The 26,121-nt window shown below is 41.6% G+C and overlaps 1 protein-coding gene across 4 annotated transcripts in view; it reads left to right on the top strand.

Moving 5' to 3' along the window:
- Positions 1-26,121, top strand: part of RFTN2 (raftlin family member 2) — a 50,470-nt gene that overhangs the window by 8,395 nt on the left and 15,954 nt on the right. For all 4 annotated transcript variants that reach the window (XM_053277675.1, XM_053277684.1, XM_053277693.1 and 1 more), the window contains 6 exons: positions 1,505-1,688; positions 5,626-5,737; positions 11,997-12,315; positions 14,438-14,641; positions 16,229-16,350; positions 18,117-18,220. In XM_053277675.1, coding sequence (XP_053133650.1) covers positions 1,505-1,688; positions 5,626-5,737; positions 11,997-12,315; positions 14,438-14,641; positions 16,229-16,350; positions 18,117-18,220 — 1,045 coding nt within the window. The remainder of the gene's footprint in view (positions 1-1,504; positions 1,689-5,625; positions 5,738-11,996; positions 12,316-14,437; positions 14,642-16,228; positions 16,351-18,116; positions 18,221-26,121) is intronic.

The raw sequence follows: 26,121 nt of genomic DNA, 5'->3' as shown, positions 1-26,121 counted from the left end.
GAACAGCCAGATGCTATTAATTTTTCTTTCAGTTAGAATCTTCATGCACATTGTAGCAGTATATCACAGAATGACTTCATAATGTGTGGGGCACATAATACTACATTTTAGTCCATTAGCTGTATATTCAGCTTTTTTCCTATGTATTTGAGTAAATTCATTTCTTTTGTGGATGAAACACAACTTCCTTCTGTGGAGCAGTAGCAACAATATAGTCTGGATCTCAAGCTTGGTTGCCTATTGCAACTGAACTTGAGATCCATAATCTCTAATAATATACCAGATCTAATAATATACTAGTCTATAGATACACTTGTATATTTCATTTGGCTGCTTGTTTTAGCAGGCAGCATTTTAAGTTGTAAAGCTTAAAAAATTGAAAGTTCTTTGGATAGAAAAGATCTCTTGTGAAAGAGATCCTTTGTTATAAACATTAAAAAATACATTTTGCAACTCAGTGGAGGGAGGAGATTGCTCTAAATCATTACAGTTTCCTATGACATATATTTTTTTAAAAATAGAATGTATAATATAGTACTGAAATACTTCCCCAAACCATGTTAAGTAATCCCTTGAATAAAAATGGCCTGAATAGTCACTGATTGTACCGAACTTTCAAAAATTTAATTATGGTTTGTAGAACAAACAAATGGTGCCACTTTTATTTGCAGCTGATCCTATGTATGTCTACTCAAAAGTAGGCACCACTCAGTGGGACTCCCTCCCAGGCAAATGTGCCTAGACTTGCAGCCCTAACCACCTAATTGTGGATGCCCTCTTAGTCTCAAGTATTTGGAGTAACCTCCTTGCAGATCTAGGATACAGTTCTGATTTGTAACATGCTGGTGCAGGCATCGGTACACCTCATCCTACATATTTGTTAGAAACCTCAGTAATTCTTAGATCTGTCAGTTAGTAACCTCATGCAGCTGGAGTAGACACCTGTACGTGTAACAGTGCCACTTGAATATTCTTTATCATCTGAAGCAAGTATGAGACCTACTATACACAGCCAATAACATAGATACTTCTTGTCCCTAGGCTTGTAGTTAGAAGAATTCACTTGCTTTACATGCACATTATCTTCAAGCCTTATTCACACGTTATTAGTGTGATATAATACCCCATCTCCATGAATGTTTATTATTTAAGAGCACTTGCATGTTAAAAGCATTCACATGTTAACTTGGCGAATTACCATATTCTGCCATATTTTCAGTCAGCACTATCTCCCCATTATAAATTACTTTTTAAAGCTTTCTCACTGCACCCATTGTTGCTGTAACCACAAACTCTTTAACACCTCTGTGTAGTTGTGTCAGTCGTGTAATACAGAGGCATGTGTAGCACATCGAAGTTATTTTAAGTAGTTCTCTATTAGCAGATACCCACAGTGAAACCCCATACTGCTGCTTAAACTTAGTTTATTTATAAATGGAGCATATTAAACTAAGTTGCCATCTGTATCCAATGTCAAGTTTTTGTTTCATCTCAATCCCTTTAGGTTCTTCAAATCCAGAAGTTATCAAGATCAGCTCAGTGTTGGATATTGCAAAAAAGGTAGAGGAGTATTATACTAAAGGCTATGTGGTAGGCGCTATTCATCCTGTTTTACTGTCTCTTGGACGACGAAGGCACTTTTCAGCAAGTCATATGTATCGAGTCGTGCTCTTGCGTCCTAAATTAAGGTATGTGCTGTCATAAATCATTACATTCCATCGTCTGGGCTGCATAGTTTTTACTTAACCGCAAATGTGCAAATGGTTTCTTTTTCCTATCATCTTGATAAAAAACAGGCAATTCCTTAATATTTTTCATAGTTTAAATTCTGCCCTTCCTCTAATGAGGGCAGTTCTGTCCCTCCCACCTTATATACACACAACAGTCCTATGGTGTAGGTTAGACTGAGACCTCAAGGTCACCTAGTGAGTTTCACGGCTGAGCAGGGAGTTGAAACTGGGCCTCCGTGGTCTAAGTCCAACACTCTGTCCACTACCCTTGTCAAATTGTTAAAATCAGTTATGCGTTATGTACCTTTTTACTCTTTAAGCCTATCTTGACAACGTATAGAACTGCAATGACGATCAACCAACCAACCAATCAACCTATCAAAACAAAACCAGTATGAACTTGAATGGAAGAACAGCCTCATCTCTTTGCTAGTTAATTATTGCTGGAGTATTTCAAATACCTAGGGCATCATTCCAGACTACGTTGTGACTAAGTCCCACTGAAATTAATTAAGTCTAATTCAATTCATCAGACTTCAGGTAGTCATGACTAACTCATCTCATTGGCTGACATCCTATCAAAGTGTGCATGTTCAGGGGCTCTGTAGGGAAGCAATGAGGGCCTGCATGCAACTCCCCCAGCCCTCCTTGGCAAGCGCTGTTGTGAAAGCAAGTGAAACTTCCCAGCTCTTCCCACACTTTAGAAGCTCTCTGTAAGAGAGGAAACACATCTGCAACCACTATTCCTTTTTTCCACCATTATTCCTTTTCATAACTCCTGCTCACTTGGCAAAGAGGCACCTTTTAACATGGTGATTCTCTTTATTTAGCAGTGGGAGAGTAACTGGCCCTATCCACCCCCAGCACAGCACCCCTCCAGTGACTGTTGCTGGTGTCTATCGTGTTTCTTTTTAGATTGTGAGCCCTTTGGGGACAGGGAGCCATCTTATGTATGTATTATTTATCTGTGTAAACCGCCCTGAGCCATATTTGGAAGGGCAGTATAGAAATCAAATAAATAATAATAATATAGTGCTTTCTTCGAGAAAGTTACACTACAAAGATCATTATATTTAAATCAAATTATTTAACCGTTGCATTTGCTCAGTTTGATTCTAGCTATGCAAAACAACATATGAGATAACATGAAATTAAACACATTTTATTTGTAAATATGAAATACCTTTTTACCAGAAAATACACATTGCAAAGTAACTCACTCTCGTCAAAAATGAATGAACATTCAATAAGCTTGTTGAAGGAAGAGAACATTATAAGATGAGACTGGAAATTGTGGGTAGAATCCACAGTTCGGAGCAAGTACTCCTTTTAAAGACTAAGGACAACTGTGGATGCTATCCAGTGCTGCAGTACCTTTTGTGCAGAATAAGAACACAATAAAAATACAAATAGCAATAGCACTTACATTTATATACCGCTCTATAGCCGGAGCTCTCTAAGCGGTTTACAATGATTTAGCATATTGCCCCCAACATTCTGGGTACTCATTTTACCGACCTTGGAAGGATGGAAGGCTGAGTCAACCTTGAGCCCCTGGTCAGGATCGAACTTGTAACCTTCTGGTTACAGGGCGGCAGTTTTACCACTGCGCCACCAGGGGCTCTGGTGAAATGAAATTCAAGATACATTTGCTCTTTAGAGCAAACACAAAAGCTACATATTTTAATTTTGATATTATTATCAGTGCAATACATCTCCATATTTTGAACACCTCCTGAGTTGCTTCTGGAACTTTTCAACTTGGCTTCAAGTTAGTATCATTATTATTAACAAAATATATACTATATATCGCTTTTTTCACGTACATCTAAAGTAGCTTACAGTTTAAAAACATAAAGTCAGTAGCAGTAAAACAAAATCCAAAACCAGAAAGTACAGCAGCAAAAAACCATAAAACTGAAGTCAGCAATGAGTCACCATAGAACAAATGTCTGCTTGAATAACAATGTCTTGACTTCATGACAGAATGCAGGGACCAGGAGTGGGGGAGCCAAGTGAATCTCTGGGGGGAGTGAGTTCTATAATTGGTACACCACTGCCAAGAATGCCCTGAAGTATTCTTTGCCCATGCTTGTATCAAAATCATGAAGTGTCAGGAGCCAGCTGTGCCTGGACCTCAGCAAGATCTCCTCCTCTGAGGCGAAGGATCCAATCCCTATAGGAACCTCTAGTACATTGCCAAGATCTCATGGTGACACCCAGAGCTTGTCTCTCCTATGGATGTTCACTGTTGGCAACCAGTACCCCTTGTCCTGGCCCTTGATTCCCAAGATTCTAGAGCATGTCCATGGGACCAAGATGTATACCAGGCTTGACCTGAAGAAAGTGTACAACTTGGTCCAAATCCAAAGAGGAAAAAAGTGGAAAACAGCATCCCTGCTTCAATATGATAAATACAAATACACAGTGTTGTCCTTTGGACTATGTAACACACTTGCTGTGTCCCAACATTTCATGGATGAGATTTGTGACTCCCTTGACCACCTGTGATCATTTACCTGGATAGTATCTTTGCTTACTTGGAGAATCCCCAGGCCCATACCCAGCACATATGTGTAGTTCTCCATTGTTTGCACAACTTGAAAAGTATCTCTTTGATTTGTGTAGACTACTTCGGACATAAGAATAATCCCAGAGGGGATCACTCTGGACCAGCAAAAGCTCCTGAAGGATGTCCAGCAATTTTGGGGCTTGTCAGCTGTTACTGTAAATTCATTCCCAGTTATGACACCATTATTGTCCCCTTGACTCAACTGCTGTAAACCAAACCCATCATCTGGCTATATACAGTATAACCATATCTATAGACCATATGGCAACTAAACCAAAACAGTTCCAGTGGTCCCTATTTTTATTTTTATTTTCACTTTTCTGGTGTTAGTTAGTTGTTTATTTACGATCTTAGATCAAACATCTTTTCTGGTGTAATACGTACCAAGTTCACAGAACTGGTGTGCAGATGTCCTGTTCTGTAAAGCAGAATATGCTAATCGCAAGGCACACGATTCCCCCATGGCAGTCCTGCAACCCGAAAATTTCACCAACTCCCCTTGGTGGAGCACATTCGCCAGCAGCAACAAGGCAGTGAGTCTTCCCTGAGAGCCACCATAGACTTCCCTGAGAGCCTCCACAGGTCCCAACCACTCCAACGCTCCTACCTCACCTGGGCCAAGTCTGCATCCTAGCAGGAGCCCACTGGCTGAAACACTTGCACCTGTGTTATGACACCAAACCTACTTGGTGCTATGGACCTTTTAAGACTTTGCATGTGATTACTCAGGAGTTTTGGTGGCTTTAGATCAGGGCTTCTCAACCTATGGGTCCCCAGATGTAATTAGACTTCAACTCCCATAATTCCCAACCAAAGGCCACTGGGGCTGGGGATTATGGGAGCTGAAGTCCAATAACATCTGGGGACCCACATGTTGAGAAGCCCTGCTTTAGATTTAGGCTGATGTTCTCCACTATGTGGCCGCCTCTAAGAGATGACACTAGGAGGGTGAAGGTAACTTTCAGGGCTTCTAACATCTCTATCCATCCACCACAAGGCTATGGCAAATAGGTTTCTTTGAACTTTCTCACCAGCCTCCGAAGTTTGAAATGCTTATGTTTTAAACAATGTTATATACTGGTGTGTTTGTGGGATCCGAGAAGTATTGGATATATAAATATAATTTATTTCGATAGGTAATGCACTTTGTGTTTCTTTAAGTAGTGTAATCAAGACTAATTGGAGGGTTACTCCATGCAACATAGAGTTGCCAAGGCTTCATTTATAATTTATTTATTTTTGAAAGAAGGAAGTTGTGCGTGCTACCATTCCGTTCAAGATACAGCAAACTGCAACAAAGGCTGCTTTCTTTCTGTGTTCCAGCCAGAAGCATCCAGCATCCCAAGGACAAAGACATCCCAGGCTTGTGATTGAAGAGTGTCTTTTAACATATGAAACACTAACAAATGAGGTAGTAAAAGGACTATTAGAAAAGGTATGGCAATCCTAACAATTCCTCCTTGAAATCTATTGCTTGCAGAATTTTGATAATAAGGGTATCCTCAGAAACTAATGTCCCATTTAAAATTCTTATTGTATTATAGTTTAGAAAGAACCAAGCTGTCTAGACTCTATATAGATCTAGACTTTATATAGCCTTTTTAGGAGTGTGCAAGAACATTTTTAGGGGTGTGCACCAATTCAAGGTGCTGGTTTTGACCTTTAAAGCCCTTAACGGTTTGGGCCCGGGATACCTGAGGGACCGCCTGCTCCCAAGGGTTGCTGCCCGCTTGACGAGGTCATCTGTGGGGGCTCTGCTCCAGGTGCCGACAATGAGGGAGGCTCGGTTGTCGTGCACGCGAGACAGGGCCTTCTCTGTTGCTGCCCCCAGATTCTGGAATGCTCTCCCGGTGGCTATTCGCTCCTCGGTCTCCATCACAGCTTTTAGGAAAAGTGTAAAATCTTGGCTTTTTGCCCAGGCATTTATTTGATTCTCTGCTGCTGCTTGTTATAGTCTGTATTGCTTTTATGCTTTTGTCTTAAATTTTTAATCAGATTTGTTTAATATTTTTTTCACTTAATATTTTAATTGTGTCTTTTTTACCATCTTGTGTTTAAATTTTTTGCTGTAAACCACCTTGGGATTGCTTTAATGAAAGGCGGTATATAAATTTAACAATAAATAAACAAACTGTGGTTCGAGCACCAGTTTGGTGCTGCAGGGAGGGGAGCGGGAACGTTTAGAAAGAAGAGTACAGGTCCTTCCCTGAGCACTTTCCAGATTACGCACTGTTTAGCGGTAGTTTACTTCGGCTTGGCAGGATAGTCTTGAAACCGTAAATAAAGGTTGTTGCGCAAGGCCACCAGCAGCAGAAGCAGTCTTTTCTAGCTTAGGCAAACCATCCTACAATGCGAAAATACAGCTGGTTGGGTTTTTTTACAGCGTTGCAGTACTGTAATGCAAAGATAAAACCCAAAAGAAGGCATCAGAAATGTGAACAGCACCTTGCTGACAGCACAGGGATTGTGATGTTGAAACACAGGCAGTACAGAAGCACACTTAACGGACACGTAGTGACACTGTTGTAGGGTGTCATCTAGAAAGCACCTTACTGTTCTCTGCGCTCTGCCTAAGTACCCCCCCATGTGGCACCAGCACGCACATGGTGTCTGCCTATGCACTGATGCCTAAGTGCATGCTGGTGCCACACAGGGGTCCTTGGGCCCAGGGGTACTTGGGCAGAAAGCTGCATGGGGCAGCACAGAGCAGGTAAAGACCTGCTCTCCTTTTCTTTAAAGCTCCCACTCCCCTCCACATGGCACCAAACCAGTGCTTGAACCGCAGTTCATGCACCCCTCCCCTAGCTTTTGCTATATAAAAATAGATATTGTTTAATCCCTCCTCAAAGTTTATCTTGGTTTAGGCCTGAGTCTTGCACTCACTGAAGACAATGGATTGGATCCTAATGGCAAGAATGAAGATTGCACAAGGGAATACCTTGCCCTTTCTTCCCCAAACCGTGTTCCCTGAAAAGCCTCTTCTGATGATTGGGAAACTGTCTGGAAGGGGGCGAGACAGGGTGCAAATGAGAAGGGGAATTCCCAGAAATCAGGGGCAGGTGCTTTCCACAAGCAGCTCTGTTCACTCTCCCAGTTTCCAAAAGATTCCCCCTGCCCTGAAGCTCCATCCTACCCAATTCCTGAAGGTCTCCCAACTCTCAGAGATGCCTTTTCGGGGGGCACAGGAGGTTGCTTCTGGAGGCAGTGAGGAAAGATTAATTGCTCAAACTTAATTTCACTCACACAAGTTAGGATGCAATCTGCTAACAGATTGCCATTGACACTGCTGAGGTCAAATTTTGGTCTTATTTTTATCACTGACAATTTAAATTGACTGTAGTCATACATTCAATGACTGTCCACATACACAGTCAATTCACCTGTAACAACATTTAATATTGGGTTTTTAAAAAAAAAAATTAAGTAAGCCATTTTGAATGCCTTCATGGGCAGAAAAGCAGTCCAAAAATAAATAAATAAATATTATTATTTACACAGTCAGACAGGTGTTATTGACTGGTTTGTTTTATCCAGACATCGAGTCCTTCCCAAGGACCTGGGATGGCTGAATTTTATTATCAATGTTGTTGCTGTTATTATTATAGATATCGTCGCAGAATATAGGCATTATTATTATTATTATTATTTATATTAATTATTCAATTTCTATAGTGCCCTTCCAAAAATGGCTCAGGGCGGTTTACACAGAGAAATAATAAATAAATGATATTGGTGTTACATGACCAAGCCCTATGTCCATGTACCCCATCCTCCCCATTCTCTCTCCCCCCTCTCCCATCATGTGCAGCATTAATTAGTTGTTTCCATGTTTGTAGAAAATCTTTGTTTGCCATTACATCCAAACTGGCAAACCATCATTTGTGCTTGTTTTGTAGATCAGAATTCTAAAACAGGATTTGATCCTGGTTTGCTTTTTGAATGGAATGACAAACTATGGGTTGCTGCCAGTAACTCCTTCAGCAGAGCACAGAAATGGAGGGGAAGATGGGTTAAGCACAGGGCTTGTTACTGTACTACCAAAGCATGGTTTGGTCATATGTATAAACCAAACTGTACTCACACTCATAGTGGAATATGACAGCGCAGACCACAGAACTTTGAAATGCTGTGTCTTGGACTATGCATCAATAGATCAGTGACTGGCTTTTGGGCTAATGTTGTGCTACGGCAGGCATGTCACCCTAGCTAGTTCTGCTAAGTTGAGAGCTTGCGTTCCAGACTAGTGTTGCACCAGCACAACAGTTTCTTGTGCAACCAGTGGCACACCTCCTACTGCAAAACTTCTTCCTCCGTCCATGTATGTTGTAAAGCTTTCTATAAAGCTATCTTCTATCCTTGCTGTGCAATCAGACCAAGAGTGCAGAAGACTCAGCAGTTTTGAGCATCTGCTCAGCAATGTGGCATGTGTGTGTGCGTGCATCTTGGTTCATGTAGTGTTAGTCGAGATGTCAGCCCCTGTTTCTAGAATTCGGATGGGTTGCAAGCCAATAACCTCACAACAGAACAAATTTAAAATTCCATGTCTTGTAACACAAGAATCTAGACCATATTCTCTTGTGTTTCTCTCTTCTTAAGAACATCAGCACAGCCCTACTGGATCAGGCTAAAGGCCCATCCAGTGCAGCATCCTGCCTCATGCAGCGGCCAACTAGGTGCATCTGGAAACATACAGCTTCTTCTTCTTAACTGAATGTTTACCAAAACAGGATATGAGTTATTTATAACTGTAGCAATACATTTAAAGGAAGATATTAAGGCTGTTCACACAAGCAACCCTACCTGGGTAGGGCTGCTAATGTGAAGCGCTGTGATCAGACTCAATCCCTGCGCTGTCCTCCTGGGTAGCCCGGGTTTTTTTACGTGCCCTTTTATCCTGGTAAATGATCGTATAAATGCTCGGGCTGCACACAGCCTGTGCAGACACAGAGCTGGGTGCTTAGAGCACCCACTCGTGGGGATACTGCGCTCCTCACATGGTGCATTGTAGGATTTCTGGAGGCCAGGCAGCATTTCCCCAGTCTCCAGAACACCACGCTGCTCACTGCAGTGGCAATTGTGTGCATGGCAGTGCATCAAAAAGAGTGAGACTATCGTGTGTGGCAAGGTAGGTATACTCCTGCCTTCCCCCCAGCCCTCTCTAGCCACCAGGGATTTGGTAATGTGAACAACCTTACTTTGATACTACTTTTAGTGTTCAAGGTTTTAAGGTTACAGTTCAACAGACCAAATAACCAGAATTTATTTTGGCTGTACTGCTGATACCAAGCACATGTGGCACACATTCTATCTGCATTTTCTGCACTGTCAAATGTGTAGAGATTTTGTGTCCTCATAATGTTACCCTATCCAAAAATTGTACCAGTTTGAATTGTTTGAACTTGCTGTGATTCAAACATCTCTGTGACTGGAAATCCATTGTTTCTGGAGGCCATCATGTCTTTGTTCCTTCCTATATGCTCTGTGTTCTTGTCCATGCACCCCCCGCCCCTTATTTTGCACAAATGTGCCATGCAGAAAATTCACATGATGAACCTTCATTGTTGAAATAATGGGGAAAATATGTAGAAAATATAGAGAGGATGCTTTTTTTGAAAGCCAACATGACCACAACAAAATAAGGGCTCATGTAAACGTTTAGAACAGTGATTCTCAAACTTGGGTCCTCAGGTGTTATTGGACTTCAACTCCCATAATCCCCAACCAAAGGCCACTGAGGCTGGGGATTATGGGAGTTGAAGTCCAATAACACCTGAGGACCCAAGTTTGAGAATCCCTGGTTTAGAAGATAAAAACAGGTGCAAATGGCCTAAACCATTTCAAAAAATAAATAAATTCTTGTTTGTAGGGTTCTCTCCCCACCACCACCACCACCACCACCTTTGGATGATATGTACTTCACTTCTCTCGAACTGGAGTATACAACCCATGATTACCTTTTCAAAGAGGCAAATAAGGTTCTCCCCCCACCACAGCAATGCTCCCTTCCCACCCCTCACTTCGCTGTTTGCTTGTATAGGTATCTTGCTTCTGCCACAGGAAGAGAGGCTAGCACAAGCATATTGTTTAGCAGGAAGAATTGCCAGTTGACTAGAAACAAAGCAGCCCAGATGAGTTGCTTTTCTTTCCTTACAGTAATTTTTGAGCCAGTTGACAGAATCTTTTGTGTAAATGTCAACAGCATCATTGTCACTTAGTGCACATATTGAAGCTGTATAACTCATATATGTGCACAAGACTAGAGCACCAGGTCACTGAACTGAGCCACAGACCACTATTTCACAGACTTGCTGCAAATGAGACTGCAGAGTGGATGTGTGTGATTCCTCCCTAGGAAGGCAAGATGGGTGATGACACTGTGGCAGCAGTGGGGATTAGAACGTAGGAACATAGGAAGCTGCCATATACTGAGTCAGACCATTGGTCTATCTGGGTCAGTATTGTCTTCACAGACTGGCAGCAGCTTCTCCAAGGTTGCAGGCAGGAATCTCTCTCAGCCCTATCTTGGAGAAGCCAGGGAGAGAACTTGAAACCTTCTGCTCTTCCCAGAGTGGCTTCATCCCCTGAGGGGAATATCTTGCAGTGCTCACACTTCTAGTCTCCCCTTCAAATGCAAACCAGGGTGGTCCCTGTTTAGCTAAGGGGACCAGACATGCTTGCTACCCCAAGAGCAGCTCTCCTCATCCACAAGGCCAGCTCTATGTAAACGGCTTTGCAAACTTTTGTGAAAAGCGGTATATACATATTTGTCGTTGTTGTTGTTGGGATTGTTCTCACATCTGCTTTTCTATGTAGTCTGTCCTCAGCTCTGCCTAGCTATCAGCATTTTTGTAGTTAAAAATTGTCAGTCTCCAGGAACCCCTGCTAACTTGGCAAAGAGGCACCTTTTAACGTGGTGATTATCTTTTATTTAGCAGGGGGAGAGTAATTGACCCTATCTACCCCCAGCACAGTAACCCTCCAGTGACTGTTGCTGGTGTCTGTCTTATATTTCTTTTTAGATTGTGCGCCCTTTGAGGACAGGGAGCCATCTTATTTATTTATTATTTCTCTGTGTAAAACGCCCTGAGTCATTTTTTGGATGGGTGGTATCGAAATCCAATCCAATCAATAAATAAACTAAACTAAACTAAGTAGGTAGTTACTCACATTGCTCCAAAAAGCTAACAACTTGTACAACCCTAGGGCTTTATTGCTTAAGCCACCCTATGTATAGGACCTCTGGTAATTTGAGTACAATAGGTCTTGCAGAGTCCAGCACTGAACATTGCTTATCATCCGTGGTTTAAATATACAGCCTCGACATTCCAGCATTTGTTAAAGCCCTGTTTCAGTTTGTAGAGTGCCCAAGAACCACTTCCCATCTAACACTTTTCCTAAACTGATATATTTGGGCATAGGAAAAATCCCATTACCACAGTAAAATGTAAAGATTTCATATATAACAAAATGGTATTACTGGAGATTCATGCTTTGGGAAATCATAATAGTTTAAAAATTTATAATTCCCATACTTATTGTTAAAGTAGACATGTGCCATCTTCACATTCAGTGCACACAATGTTTTCTGCATCTGTGAACCTGAACAGTAAAAGCATCATGAAAAAACTCAATAATTAATCTACAAATTACAAGTTAATGCCATGTAGTAATTATTGTCTCTGTGAAAAATATAGGTCAATGATGCTGCAAAAAGAGGGATGAAGTTTGTTGGATTTGTAACGCAGCCTTGTCCTCGGACTAAAGTCTGCAATGGCACAAATGTGGATGGAAATACAGAGTCTGAGTCAACACTATGCAGAAGAAGTAGAGAACAGAAGAGGCACGATTCTGATGAAAATGTTAAAACCTGGAATGGAGGGACATTTAGTGGTCAGTCCTCTGAGAGTGGAATAGAGGAAGAGATTCAGCCAGACAGTGGACAGTCTCAAGATATCGATCTTCAAGATGGAAGAGAAGGCTACCCTAGTCCTACCAAGTTAAGGAAAGGAGAAGGTATTTTAAAAATAGGACTTCTGTATTTTCCATGAACGGAATAATTGTATCAAACAGATGAAAGAATCTGCTTTGAAGGGAGATACTACTTGAACAGGTTTAGAGCATTTTGGTGCTGCTGGAGCCTGCCCTGGTCCTGGTTAACTACTAGACAGTGATGCGGGCCAGCAGCAGTTGTGCAGTTGTCCTTTGTAGAGCAGGGAGCTCTTACCATGCGGATGCATGCTTCTGACCCTCAACCATTGACTACTGTAATGTGCTCTAAGTGAGGCTACCCTTGAAAACAACTCAGAATCTACTGGAGAATGCTGTGGCTTGACTCCGGAGGAATGTGAGGAGAAGAGAACATCTACAACCAGTTCTGCAGCAGCTGCATTAGCTGCCTGAAGGTTCTGGACCCTATTCAAAGCGCTGGTGCCTACCTTTAAAGCCCTTTCATGGCCCGAGACCAAAATAGGGACTGCTTCTCCTTGTTCAAATCCCTGTCAGCTGCAGTCATCCGATAAAGTTTTCTTCTCTATTAGCTCATGATGGGAAGTTGAATTATTGGTAGCCAGACAAAGCGTTTATACTACAATCGCTCGAAAATGTTGAAATGATTTCCTGACTGAGGTCAGAAATATTATTTTTCTGAAGTCATTCCAAGTGAGTTGCTAAGTTCATCTTTTTTCTGCCCATCTAGCTTTGGGCAGTTTAGATGACTGTGATGGCCATGGAATGCAGTTTTTATTGGTAGGCAGTTATTTTTGTCAACTTAGGTTGAAATTCTGTTGTTAATTATTATTGTGGACGCAATCCACTGAACCACAGGTGCAATGCCTGTGGATGGATTTTTCTCATGGGCTCAACAGCGCTGTTTTCCCAACTTCCGCCGCATATGAATGTGTATTGGTGTATGCACAAGCAGCATGATGGGCCATTAGGAGGACTAAGGTCTGTGCACACTTCCCATACCTCTCTCATCTGGAGCACAAGTAATTTGCACCAAGCAGAGGATGGGGGCTCAGTGGGGATGTGGAAAACATGCGTGGACCTCCCGTTCTCACAGTGGCCTGTTGTACTGCCTCCATGTAATGCCTATAGGTAGTGGGGAGAGAGGAGATGCCCACCCTACCTCTAATGGCAGCTGGTGAACAAAGTGTGTGGGGCACCACAGATGGTATATCTTAAATGAATACGTCTCCTGAGCTCTTTATATTTACATTTGTACAGACGGGTGGTTTTTAGCTTAGCACTGTGAATCAACTGAAGAAGAAAATTATGGCAGGAGGACAGGCTAGCAAGGAAAACGTTAGAGCAGTCTAGAGAAGAGGTGACCAGAACATACATAGTGTTCTAGCTAGTATTTACAGAGGAGAGTGTGCATCTTGCGGTGGGGCAGGGAATGAAAGATTTGAGTTCTGACAATTAGATGGTAGAGCAAATAGGGGTGGTTTATAGTATTTCCAGTAGTTATAGAGAAGTGTCAGGGAGAAGTGGGTGATTTGGTTCAAAAGATCATGAGCATAACGTTTGCCAAGTTTAGTTTGAAAAAACGGAACTTGAGGATGAGATAGCAGTATTGTTACAGGTACAAGATCATGTGATGAGATGTCAGGAGTGTAAAAATAGATGAGAAAATGATAACACTCAGAAAGAGAATGCAGAGCACGAACAGTAAAGTGCCCAGGGCTGGACATTTACTGGAAGGCAGGACCATTCAAAGATAGAACTCTATCAGAAAGCACACACGCGTGCGAGCGTGCGCAAGAGAGAGAGAGAGAGCGAGAAAGAGAGAAAGAGAGGGATTACCTTTTGAGAAAGAGAATTGACAGTGAACAGTGTTATGCACAAGAGGAAGAAGAGTTCAAGTGAGTGGTACAGTTAGAAGTGTTAAACACCTTTCTCTAGGTTGTCTGTCAGCTTCCATCATACTGCAAGAATAATAACCCACTTGAATGAAAATGGTACTTACAAATCATTTTGAGCCTTTATTCCATGATCTATGGAAAAGCTTGTTCTCTGTACTTGAAATACAGCTTTTCTAGATTAATGTTCCAGAAGTATAATCTCTGTTCAATCTACTGAGTTCATTAAATGCATCATTTTTTCCTGACCTTTGTTGTCTTCTATCTTTTTTCAGATAACAAATTGTATACAGTCTTCAATGTTTTTGAAGATGACTCCACCTCTTGGATCTATCATGAGGGTGTTCTGTCTTTAAAAGTGTCAAGAAAAGGGCCAGTGATTAGTACTTTGGATGCTGATTGGCTAGAATTAACCACATTTTATTACAAACAAGGGCTGTCATTAGTTGACTCATTTGTATACTGGGAACCTTCTAAAGGTAAGCTTAATATTACCATTAGTCTTTAAATCTGGAAATTGGGATAATAGCAGGATTTATCTCAGAGCTATAAAGGAGTTTTGTAGTAGTGGCCTGTGCTGCTTTGTCACTGTTATACTGAATAAAAAAGTAAGGAATCAGGATTATGATGTCAGAGACTGATACGAAATAAATACTCAAATTCTGCAACTATCCTTATTTTTTCTCCAACAATCTTCTTTTCTTGGGGGTTATATGGCAAAAAATGCTCATCTGCACGTTTAGTTTCTCATAGTCTATTCTCTGCTGCTGGATGAGGACATCTTGTGTTGGTTATCCTTCCCATGTGCTCCAGAGGCAGGACTATGCTTATTAGCTAGAACAGCTATAAGAGCCTGGGAAGGAGAATGCATGCACGCACACGCGCGCGCACACACGCATTCTTTCAGTCTTGCCTCCAGAGACAGCCTTTTTCCTTCCACAGCCTTCGTCCTCTCTCTTGTTTCCATTTTTTGTGACCATTTCTGTTCTTTCTCCCTTTTTCTGACAAATTTACTTGTGTTCTCTCGGATTTATTTAAAAAACAAAATCTGCTATCCCCTTTTAAACTCTGCTTTCCCTTCATTTTTTTGCTGAAAGAAAGTATCTATTCTGCACTCCTCTCAAAGACACTTTCTTGGCCAATACATTGTCCTGTCCTAACTTTGCTGTCTCAAGGAAACATTGAGAGGCATTCAATCCAATCCAATGCATGTTTGATTAAATAAGTCATGTTGATTAAATAAGTCATGTTGATTAAAGTAAGGGTTACTTCCAAGTAATTATCATAGGATTGTCATTCACTCCTTTGAGAAAATGTAAAATTCTGCATTTGGAGATTCTGTTGTGAGGAAAATCCTGCCTTTACATCTCTGAAATTCAACCCTCAAGCTATGTATGTGTGTACTGTCCCTCTCTGCACACAGCAGAAGCACTCTTTCCACATATTATCCATTCATAATGATGGGTATTTTGTAGTGAAAGGTAAGGACTAGGAAACAGAGATAGGCAGGGCACCTGAAGAAACTTTTTCAAGTTTCTGAACAAAGGTTGCTAGGACGTTTTCAGACTTCAAGCTTTTCCTACTTGGGAAGGGGGCACACAATTTAAAGTCCATCTCCATCCACCCATTCCACTTTGAAAAAGCTGGTTGCTAAAGCAAATCCAAACCACAAGTTACGAATCCTCAGCAATGGCATGGAAATTAGGCATTTGGGGGATGATCCATGTGCTGTGCTGCTTTCCACACTACAGCTAAATGTCGAGTTGGCACAGTACCAACTTGACATCACTGAAAATTTCCAGGTTATTCAGAATGGAAATCAGATGTGTGCATGCCTTGCAAGCCCTCCCTTTCCCGTTCTTCCGGTACTGCATGGGTTATGAGAACCCATCCATTATGTTGAATGTATCTTCAGGTAAAGTTTAGACTGACCATCAGAGAGGAGAAAAACAAAGTTGATTTAAAAGAGATGGCTACATTTATTAAAGGTATTTTTTGAAATGTAAAGGTTCTCTCTCTCTCTCTCTCTCTCTCTCTCTCTCTCTCTTTCCTTCCTAATTCCCTAGTTGAGTACTTGCCCAAAACATTAGATGGCTTATTTATATATGAAGAAGGAGGCTCGGGAGTTCCAGGTTCAAACAGGAAAGGAAATGATGCCATAGTTGTAGAACAATGGACTGTCATTGAGGTAACTTTTTGTTTCTCTTTTGAACCACTTAGGCTGGTCTGATGAACTTATGAAGATTTTTCTCTCCTTGGATATATATTATTTATATTTCTTAAAAATTGGCTTAATTCACTTGCAACCCTATACACACGTATACTTGGAAATAAGTCCCTTTGAGTTCAGTGATATTTACTTCCAAGTAATCATGCTTAGGACTGAGCTTTAAAATCGCCTTGAGACTCTTTGATTTGGCAGTGTAAAAATATGATAAATAAATAAGTAAATAATGAAATAAATATCTTTAAAACTTGTCTGTAAGGAACATGCTTTTAATAGACTTAGACCTTCAGATAGATGTAGGTATCCATAAAAAAAGCATGAGTTATTACCATCTTTATATACATATTTGTTAAATCTTTTCTGGCCTTCGGAACCATATTAACTAATACAGAAATGGTTGGGCTGTCTGTAGGGAAATATTGATAATGTAGATATCAGGTAGTATAGCAATAGCACTTACATTTATATACCGCTTTATAGCCGGAGCTCTCTAAGCGGTTTACAATGATTTTAGCATATTGCCCCCAACATTCTGGGTACTCATTTTACCGACCTCGGAAGGATGGAAGGCTGAGTCAACCTTGAGCCCCTGGTCAGGATCGAACTTGTAACCTTCTGGTTACAGGGCGGCAGTTTTACCACTGCGCCACCAGGGTAGTAGGCATTTAAGGTAATGTCCTGATTTAAATCTGTAAGGCACATAAACAGCCCTGAATAAATGAAGATCAGGAAGTTGCCACAAATATATATTGCAATACTTTCTGCTCAGAATATTCCTATTTGAACATTCCATGCATAAATACTTCTAGCAAACAAATTCTGAAAAACCAAATATGGGTTTGGGTTTATTTTATGCTTATATAATATAAGATTCCTTAGCATGGGTTTTGGCAAGAGATATTGCCTGCTGTAGTCCTGAAAGCACATACACTGAATGTGGTCGCAGCTCTGATGGGAAAATGGAACATTTTCTTAAAATGATGAAACTGGTTTCCAAGAAATGAAGACGCATAGAGAGTGATTAGTTAAATTCCTCGACCACAGTGGCCTCACAAAACCTTTTGGCTCCTGGACTATATTTTCCTCTGGTTCGTCGTGCCTGCTTTTCTACCCACCGGGCCCCTCCTGCTTCTATATTGCACATTGCTTCAGATGACTCACTTTGGTCATGTGGAGCTTGTATTAACTGCCGTTTCTTATTCAGGAATAAAATCACTGAAGTAAAAAGTGGCTTCAATCCAGGGAAGCTATATAAGCCCATGAGGCAGAACCACGCATGCCAACAGAAGTTACTGGGAATTATCCACGGCAGCTGATCAGCCCCTGAAGAAGCAAGCCACCTCTCTAAGTGTGACTTGCTTCTGCACCCCAAATGTTGCTGTGACAGCAGCTTCAGAGAAACCTCCAACTGTGTACATAGTTCCCCCACACATAAATGACTGCTGGATCCCTGAGCACAACCAGTGTTAATTATGAAAGTAACATTTCATTACTACACACATACTGCAAATTTTTGTTTGGTCTCACCTGAGCAAATATTTAAAGCCAATAATGAGGATACATTACATGCATGTGTTTCTTCTTGTTCATACATAGGCTTAGCTGGGCACTAGAAATAGTATGAAAATTCACAATCATCTATAGAACCTACTATAATCTGCTGTCTGGTGTATGGATATGCTTAAAACTTTCTCAAAATATAGTCATATCTATGTTTCTGAATATAGGGCAATGAAATAAAAAACGATTATGGTCCTCTGCTCCACACTTTGGCTGAGTTTGGTTGGCTTTTAACATGTGTACTGCCTACACCAATCATCCGTATGGACAGGTAAGTGAAAATAATATGCAGTTCTAGAATAAAATGCAATGGAATGTTTACACTGAACAAGTGAATTGTCTCTACTAATTACATACTCATTTCATTGACTTGAAGGAACAGAGAGTAAATCTAACTTCTGAATTTTCCCCGTGATGAGGAATCTAGGCCTTGTGCTTGGATTTGGCAAAGCACTTTTCAGCACATTTATAACATTATGGTTTGGGCTACCGATACTTAAAAAGCTACTTTCTGTGCTAAAATTTAGCCTGGTCTCCAGTGATTTACTGAATCTGGGCTGTTAGTGACTAGAAGAACAATGCTTAGATACTGAACTGTTACTTGATCAGTTGGTATTTCTTGCAAATTGTAAAGAATTTACATATTAAATGAAATATTGAGCCTGCCTGCCTCCTCCTCTAATGTTATAGTATACAGGAATGGTTTCACTATTACATGCTACAGCAAATTACTACAATATTAACTATTGCTCAGATAGTTCAATAACTCCTCTCTCTGGCACCTCCCCTCTCCCCCCACCCCTCTCACACGCACACAGCACCCTGTATTTTTATTTAACAGCCACATGAATAGTAATCATTTATTCACTAAACTCTCCAATAAACTTCAACTTTTGTATTCTGTTTTGACTGAGAATTAAGGAAGCTCATATCTAGCCCTGTACTGTAGATTACAGAAGAGAGCAGGACCCAGTCTAAGTCAGTCACAACTAAATCCCACTTAAATTAATGGGACTTAAATTAGTCATGACTAACTTGTCTCACTTATTTCAATGCTGCATATTCATGAAACTATTACACCAAAATTATTAGTGTTGAAATTATTACACCAAATGTAAGAGCTGATCTTGTGGTAGCAAGCAACCTAACTTGTCCCCTTTGCTACGGAGGGTCTGCCTTGGTTGCATATGAATGGGATACTGCATGCGTGAGCACTTTAAAGTATTCCTCTTAGTGGATGCAGCCACTCTGGGAAGAGTGGAAGGTTCCAAGTTCCCTCCCTGGCATAATCTCCAAGATAGGGCTGAGAGAGATTCCTGCCTGCAACCTAGGAGAAGCTGATGCTAGTCTGTGTAGACAATACTGAGCTAGAGAGACCAATGGTTTGACTCAGTATATGGCAGCTTCCTATGTTCCTACTTTAGGCATACTTAAGGACTTGGGCATGTTCAATCAGATTTTTGACTTTTTTCTTTAAACAGGCAGAAACATGTTTAAGCATGTTCCTAATGAGAACCTCCACTCCCTACTCCCCTTTTAAAATTCTTTTAGGAAAAAATTGGTACTTGTGTTGCGAACATGCCTCTTACTAATGCAGGCTCCTGCATATCTAGTTTGATCTTGTTTTTTAAAACAGGCAATTTAGAAGGTTTATTTCACATTTCTTCCTATTTTTCTGGCAACCTGGCTTCTAACTAATGAATAAGTATTTGGCATTGTGCCATCAGTTAGAACAATGAAGGAGCCCCCAAATTAATGAGTCCCTATGATAAGTTGAAATAGAAGTGTCCTACAATCATCACTTAAGATAAGACTACTCACTACTTCAGCAGGGCTGGTTGCTTAGGGGGGTTGAAACCCTATTCACATAATCTGGTGGTGGGTGGAGTGGATCAGGAATGGTTCCAAGCAAACAGACTTTTTTCCAAGTGAGTTGACCCAGTTCCTGAATCAATTACCTTTGAGTGGAAAAGCAGCATCAGTATTTCAGACAGCGTTGACAGAGTACTTCAGTGCAGTTTTTTGAAAGAGAGAAAGAGAAGAAAGAATCAGTTCTGGTTACACAAAAGCAGGAACAACTCTGAATATGGAATTCCCCATGTTTTAATGGTATGCTGAAAACTTGAGCTTCCTAAAATATTTGTTTTCTGAAGATAAAAATCACAGTGTTAAGGACTCATAAAAATGAATTACAGTGTAAAAACATTGTTGTGCAATAGTGAGACATCCCCAAAGGACTGCCATCCTAACTGAGCAAAGAGGCACCTTTTCAAAGTGGTGATTCTATTTCTTTAGCAGGGGGAGAGCAACTTGCCCTATCCATCCCCAACACAGCATCCCTTCAGTTGCTGTTGCTGGTGTCTATCTTATATATTTCTTTTTTAGTTGTGAGCTCTTTGGGGACAGGGAGCAATTTATTTATTTATATCTAGGTAACCACATTTGGGAAATTTGGTTGCAAAGCGATGTGTAAATATTCATTGTAAATATTCATAAAAATAGGGGGAGAGAGTGATCTGATCTGATCTCAAATAGTCTTCCTGTTTACCCACTTCAGTTTTCCTGATGCCTGAATTAAGGCAGGACTTGTTGGAGGTTGTTAATTTTTACCCCCAGTAGGTAAAACAGCAGAGCACTAAGGAATGAGCACACACTCCAGTTACAGAGTAGGTAGCAGAGGGTGGTTTAGTTGTTGCAGCTATTTAGGGAAAACACATGGAGATCTTTATAGAACTAAATACTAAGTATTTATTGGTTAAGTACACCTGGCTAGGAAAGACCTAAACCTAATCTAAAGGACTACATAATGACTAGATAAGGAGGGAGAGAGATGTTTCCCTCTTCTCTCTAGGAGGAAAGGAAGGATTGTGACTCAGCAGCACAGGAAGTGTGGAAGAGTAAGATCGGGGTCATAGAGTGGAGACAGATAGAACAGTTAGGGAGACCCTTACTCACTATCTCTACTCCCAGTGACCGTAGTGGTCATTAGGTTAGTTGGTGCAAAAGGTCGATGCACTGGAAGTCCATCTCCAACAGGACTAGCATCTAGTCAATACTGTAAGGTAGCTGCTAAGGCTTCAGCAACTCAGGAGAGCCTACTGGTGCTGACCAGGTGCTACTGAGGTATAGCAGCCTGTGGGAAGTTTGTGCCCCATTGGATGGGCAGGTCTCCCAGCTATGTGCCATGATGCACAGCAATCCTCGGACAAGTCACACTTCTCCCTCTACCTCTTGCACTTGGAGGGTAGGTGGCACAAGACAGCTCACTTGCCCATGGAAAAGGACAAGTAAGTGGTGATTGCCACTGCTGCCTCCAGTTGCTCCCCTGCAGGAAGGACTGGGCCCACCATTCACCACTCAGGGAGAGAGCATAGGGCAGTGAGTGAGCAAGAGAAAGTGCAACTACTCCAGTTCCTGCCTGTGCACCTCCCCACCCCATATCACACAGCAGGGGGAACTGAGACCAGGAGGACTGGACAGAAAGAGTGTGCAAACAGAAAAGGCAGCAGCCTACGCCTTCCAGAGCTTCATCCACCCCACCACGCTACCCGCAAAGACAGAGGTGTAAGCTGTCACCTCTATCCATTTGCACACCTTCTGTCTCTTGCAAAGTATTGGGCTAAATGGAGGAACAAGGAGAAGATGGATGGCCTCCCAAAGGCATGTTGGCAAGGGCCCTCTGCAACCTCGAACTGGCCCTGAATGTAGGCAGGAGGAGAGCTGATCTTGTGGTAGCAAGCATGACTTGTCCCCTTAGCTAAGCAGGGTCTGCCCTGGTTGCATATGAATGGGAGACTTGATGTGTGAGCACTGCAAGATATTCCCCTCAGGGGATGGAGCTGCTCTAGAAAGAGCAGAAGGTTCCAAGTTCCCTCCCTGGCATCATCTCCAAGATAGGGCTGAGAGAGATTCCTGCCTGCAACCTTGGAGAAGCTGCTGCCAGTCTGTGTAGACAATACTGAGCTAGATAGACCAATGATCTGACTCAGTATATGGCAGCTTCCTGTGTTCCTGTGAAGAATAGAAATCTTTGGGTCAAATCCTGGAATTAAAATGCAGCATTTATTTATTTAACATATTTTTATACCGCCCAAAACTTACATCTCTGGGCAGTTTACAACACCCAGATTATCTGTCAGAATTTGAAATGATTAGGTAGTAAAGGCCGGTTACCCATCGTGCTTTCTGTCAGCACCTTTGTGGGGCTTGTTAGCCACAAATGATTCCAAGCAGACAGGTTTGGCTCTTGCCTTGAGTACCTACAGACAGGAAGTGGTATAAGGCAGAAAACTTTAAAAAAAAGGGAAGTAGAGATATTTCATAGGCAGCCAACTGTTGCAGGAAATAAATGTTACACACACACACACACACACACACACACTCTTACTTCACAGGAGAGTGAAGTGCGGACTCTTTCCCAGCCCGTGAACTCCCCTCTCTCCTGTGCCTAGAGCCATTTCCCCACCTTGTTCAATTATAGCTACACCCCTGAACCAACAATTACAAAATATTTGTCTGTAATGGCAAAGGGGAGTCATAAAACAAAAATAGCCATACAGACTTATCTATCCACATTTCTAAAGATAAGAGTCTGTTTTTATAGTCTGTTTGTATTTGCTAATTGTTATCTGGTGTTCCAGCAATAACTGAAAAGATATGAACTTCTACAAACCATTTATCCCTTCTTTTTCTGAAGTGAATTAATTATATTAGTTAATTTTACCATATGAAGAATGTTCCATAATTGAATTTCATAATTGTTTTATCATTTCTAATTTTGACAATTACTTTATTATTTTATTTATTTATTTATTCGGTTTCTATACCGCCCTTCCAAAAATGGCTCAGGGTGATTTACACAGAGAATTAATTCTTTGATTAATTCTTTGATTAATTTTGATTAATTCTTAGATTTGATTAATTCTTTGATTAATTCTTAGATTTCTTTCCTTTTTTAAATTCAATTGTATGAACAGTTGTGATCAACTCATTTTCACAATTTTGAATGTGATAGAATGTAACTTTATTATTTGCCCATTAAAGAAGCAGCTGTAAGAATGCACCTGAAAAGTAGGCAGCATTCACTAAGTCCTGACCACCCTGAGCTGTTAAAACCCTTCTGATTGATTGATTGATTGATTAAGTGATGTCAAGTCGATGTCGACTCTTAGCGACCACATAGATAGACCCTTCTAGGGTCCCTGAAATGGATCTTTGTTGGGTGGAGGACTTGGGCAGGGAAATGGCACTGATAGAAAATACTAAGACCCACCATCCCCATCAGAGGTGCTCTCTTACCCCTGGACCTCAGGGCTGAAGTTCAGGGCCTCCACAGCCCCTGAGGTCCCCCAAATCCTCTTTAGTCTGTCCCGGGTGGTGTAGCCACCTGGCCAAGCATGATGATGCTTAATATGCAGGGGAGGGGGGCCTCCAAAGGCATTTAGGTCCGGGCTCCAAAATCACCTAGGTGCACCTCTGATCCCCATGCACCACAGTCCTAGTCTGAATTGACACCCACCCCTGCCCACCCCCTCCAAAAGGCTACATTCAGTTAAAGAAGTGCCTCCACTTTTAAGTATGCCTCTTTAAAACTCAATTAGCTGAATGTAGACTGTAATGTGACTCCCCCTCTGGAGTCTGTCACAAATCTGAAGCTTCTGTTTCTCATTTAGAAGCAACATTCCTGTTTTCTCTTCCATGCACATTAGTGTAAAAACTCACATTGAGGGCTAAACTTTACATTAAATGTGTAGTTTGCATGCTCGTTTTTCTTTTCTATTAATAGTTTTTTGAACAATTTTCTCATTTACAATGCATTTGATTCCCCATTATCAAAAGTCCTACCCTCTTACCAACCTCTCAATCCCATATTCATCCAGTGAAGGAAGAAAAGGGAAGGGAAGAAGAAAGTGGTGGGAGCGGGGCGGGGGGGGGATCATAATTTCCCTCCACCATGTCCTAACAGTCCTTCAGCAAGGAAATGGGGTGGGGAGGCAGAGAGGCAGAGAAGGTGGGGGCCAGGGCAGGGAGCATCTTCACTGTTTGCCCCAGGGCCCACTCCAACCTCACTGTGCCCGTTTCCTAGCATTGTTTTTAAAGTTAAGTAATAGCCGGCTCCTTGATGGAAAGAAAGGTGATCTTATCTCATATATGCAAACTCTTACATTGTCACAGAAATGAGTGAATTTCTAATTAGTTCCTTCTTTCAAAAATATCCCGAGAGCAGAACCATCTCCCTTCCCAGTGACCACAGCTCCGTTAAGCTTGCTTTTCAGTTGCCTTCATTTACCTCCCTTGCTTAAAATAGGTAGGAAAGCCTGCTTGATAAACAGCAAATGGTTGTTGCTACCAGTTTCAACAAATAAGGTGCATATAATTTATAAGCAACACAGCTAAAAAAATTAAGAAAAAAACAAGCAGAAATGTGTAAAAGATAAACTAATGGCAGCGGTGTGTTTTCTCCTCTCATTATTCAGCCCAAATCAAGTCCCTGGACATTCTTTGGCAAAGGAGTGAAAGCGAAAATGAGAATAAGATTGAACCTATAAAACAGCTCCTGCTAATGCACTTTCTTTCCCTCCCTCATTGAAATTCAGTGGAAATCCCACTGTCACTCAATACAATTGTGAATTAAGCCCCTGGACATTGGCGTGATCAGCATTTTAATAAGGCCAGACATTGCACATTTTAAGTTTGCTTGCTGTGTGACCCACACCCACCATTCTTTCTTGCCTTTTAAAATCAAAGTTGAATCATAATTAAGCTATTTTGTGTGCTTTTGGTTTTTCTACTCCAGTGTGTAATAGGGGAAACATACAAAGAAGAGGGTTTATTTCTGGAGGAATTTTTAGGAACCTCACTGTTCCCCATCAGGAAGGCAGGGGTTCCCCTGATTTCCCTCTTCTCTCTCTTTCTTTTTTAAACTTCCTCAGCGATTCCCAGCAGATGCCATTAGGAAAAGGAAGCTGCTAGGATGTTTCAATCAGCAGGCATGAGGGTTATACTCTATGGCAGTAGTTAGGATCAAACTACATGTAGCACAGCAGATGAGTGTAAAAGTCTTCCATATTCTTTAAAAAAATTAAAAGCAACTCTAGAAGGGTACACATTTGGTCACAGGAGTGGGCACTTAACACTCCCTGCAGATTGTTTTTCTAATCAAAATCCCCCCCCCTTACACACTCACACGCAGCACCTGCTTTTCTACCTACAGAGCAGTGGTTCCCAACCTGGGGGGCTCCAGATGTTGTTGAACTACAATTCCCATCAGCCCCAGCTACAATAAATTGTAGCTGGGGCTGATGAGACTGAGAGTTGTAGTTCAGCCACATCTGGAGGCCCCCAGATTGGAACCATTGCTGTAGAGCAGGTCTGCTCAACTTAGGTGCCCCCCCAAGTGTTTTTGGACTACAACTCCCATAATCCCCAGTCACAGTGGCCAGTAGCCAGGGATTATGGGAGTTGTAGACCAACATCCGCAGGAGGGCTGGAGTTGAGCAGGCCTGCTGTAGAGGAAAAGAGAATCACTGACAACACCAGTATGGTTTGGAACCAGCATTTGGACTCCTCCCAGTTTGCCTGGGGTTCTTAGTCTCCCCAGTGTTGTGAGAAGAGGTTTGCTGCAGCATAACATAAGAAAAGGACCTTAGACTGACATTCACTTAGGGTATTTCTAGACAGAGGTTGATTCCAACATGAACACTGGTTGTTGTGGGGGAGGGGAGCAGGAGTTGCTTATGGTGCTGTTTATGGTGCATCCAGCTGTTGTGGGACCATGAGCAGGGCCTGAGTTGTAAAATGGAGGGCCCTGGCAGGTTCATATGGGTGGGTGCAGTCTGACAGATACCCTGGCCTCAAGACGTGTAGGGTTTTAAAAGGTCAAATCCAGCACTTGGAATCTAGCCCAGTTGCCAATTGATAACCAGTGGAGATACTACAGAATGAGTGTAATATTCATGAAGCCACTTGTGCCTATGAGCATTCTTGCAGCAGCTTTCTGAACAAGCTGAAGTTTCCAAACTGTCTTCAAGGACAGCCCCACGTACCATGTGTTGCAGTGATGCAATCTGGATGTCATCACTGCATGAGTGACTGAGGTCAGATCCGACTTTTCCAAGTAGGGTCAGTGCTGGCGTACTAGTCATACCTGGCAAAAGGCACTCCTGCACACCA

The sequence above is a fragment of the Hemicordylus capensis genome, chromosome 1 (genome assembly GCF_027244095.1).
Source record: "Hemicordylus capensis ecotype Gifberg chromosome 1, rHemCap1.1.pri, whole genome shotgun sequence".
Classification (NCBI taxonomy): Eukaryota; Metazoa; Chordata; class Lepidosauria; order Squamata; family Cordylidae; genus Hemicordylus; species Hemicordylus capensis.
This window is presented reverse-complemented; position numbering and strand designations above follow the sequence as displayed.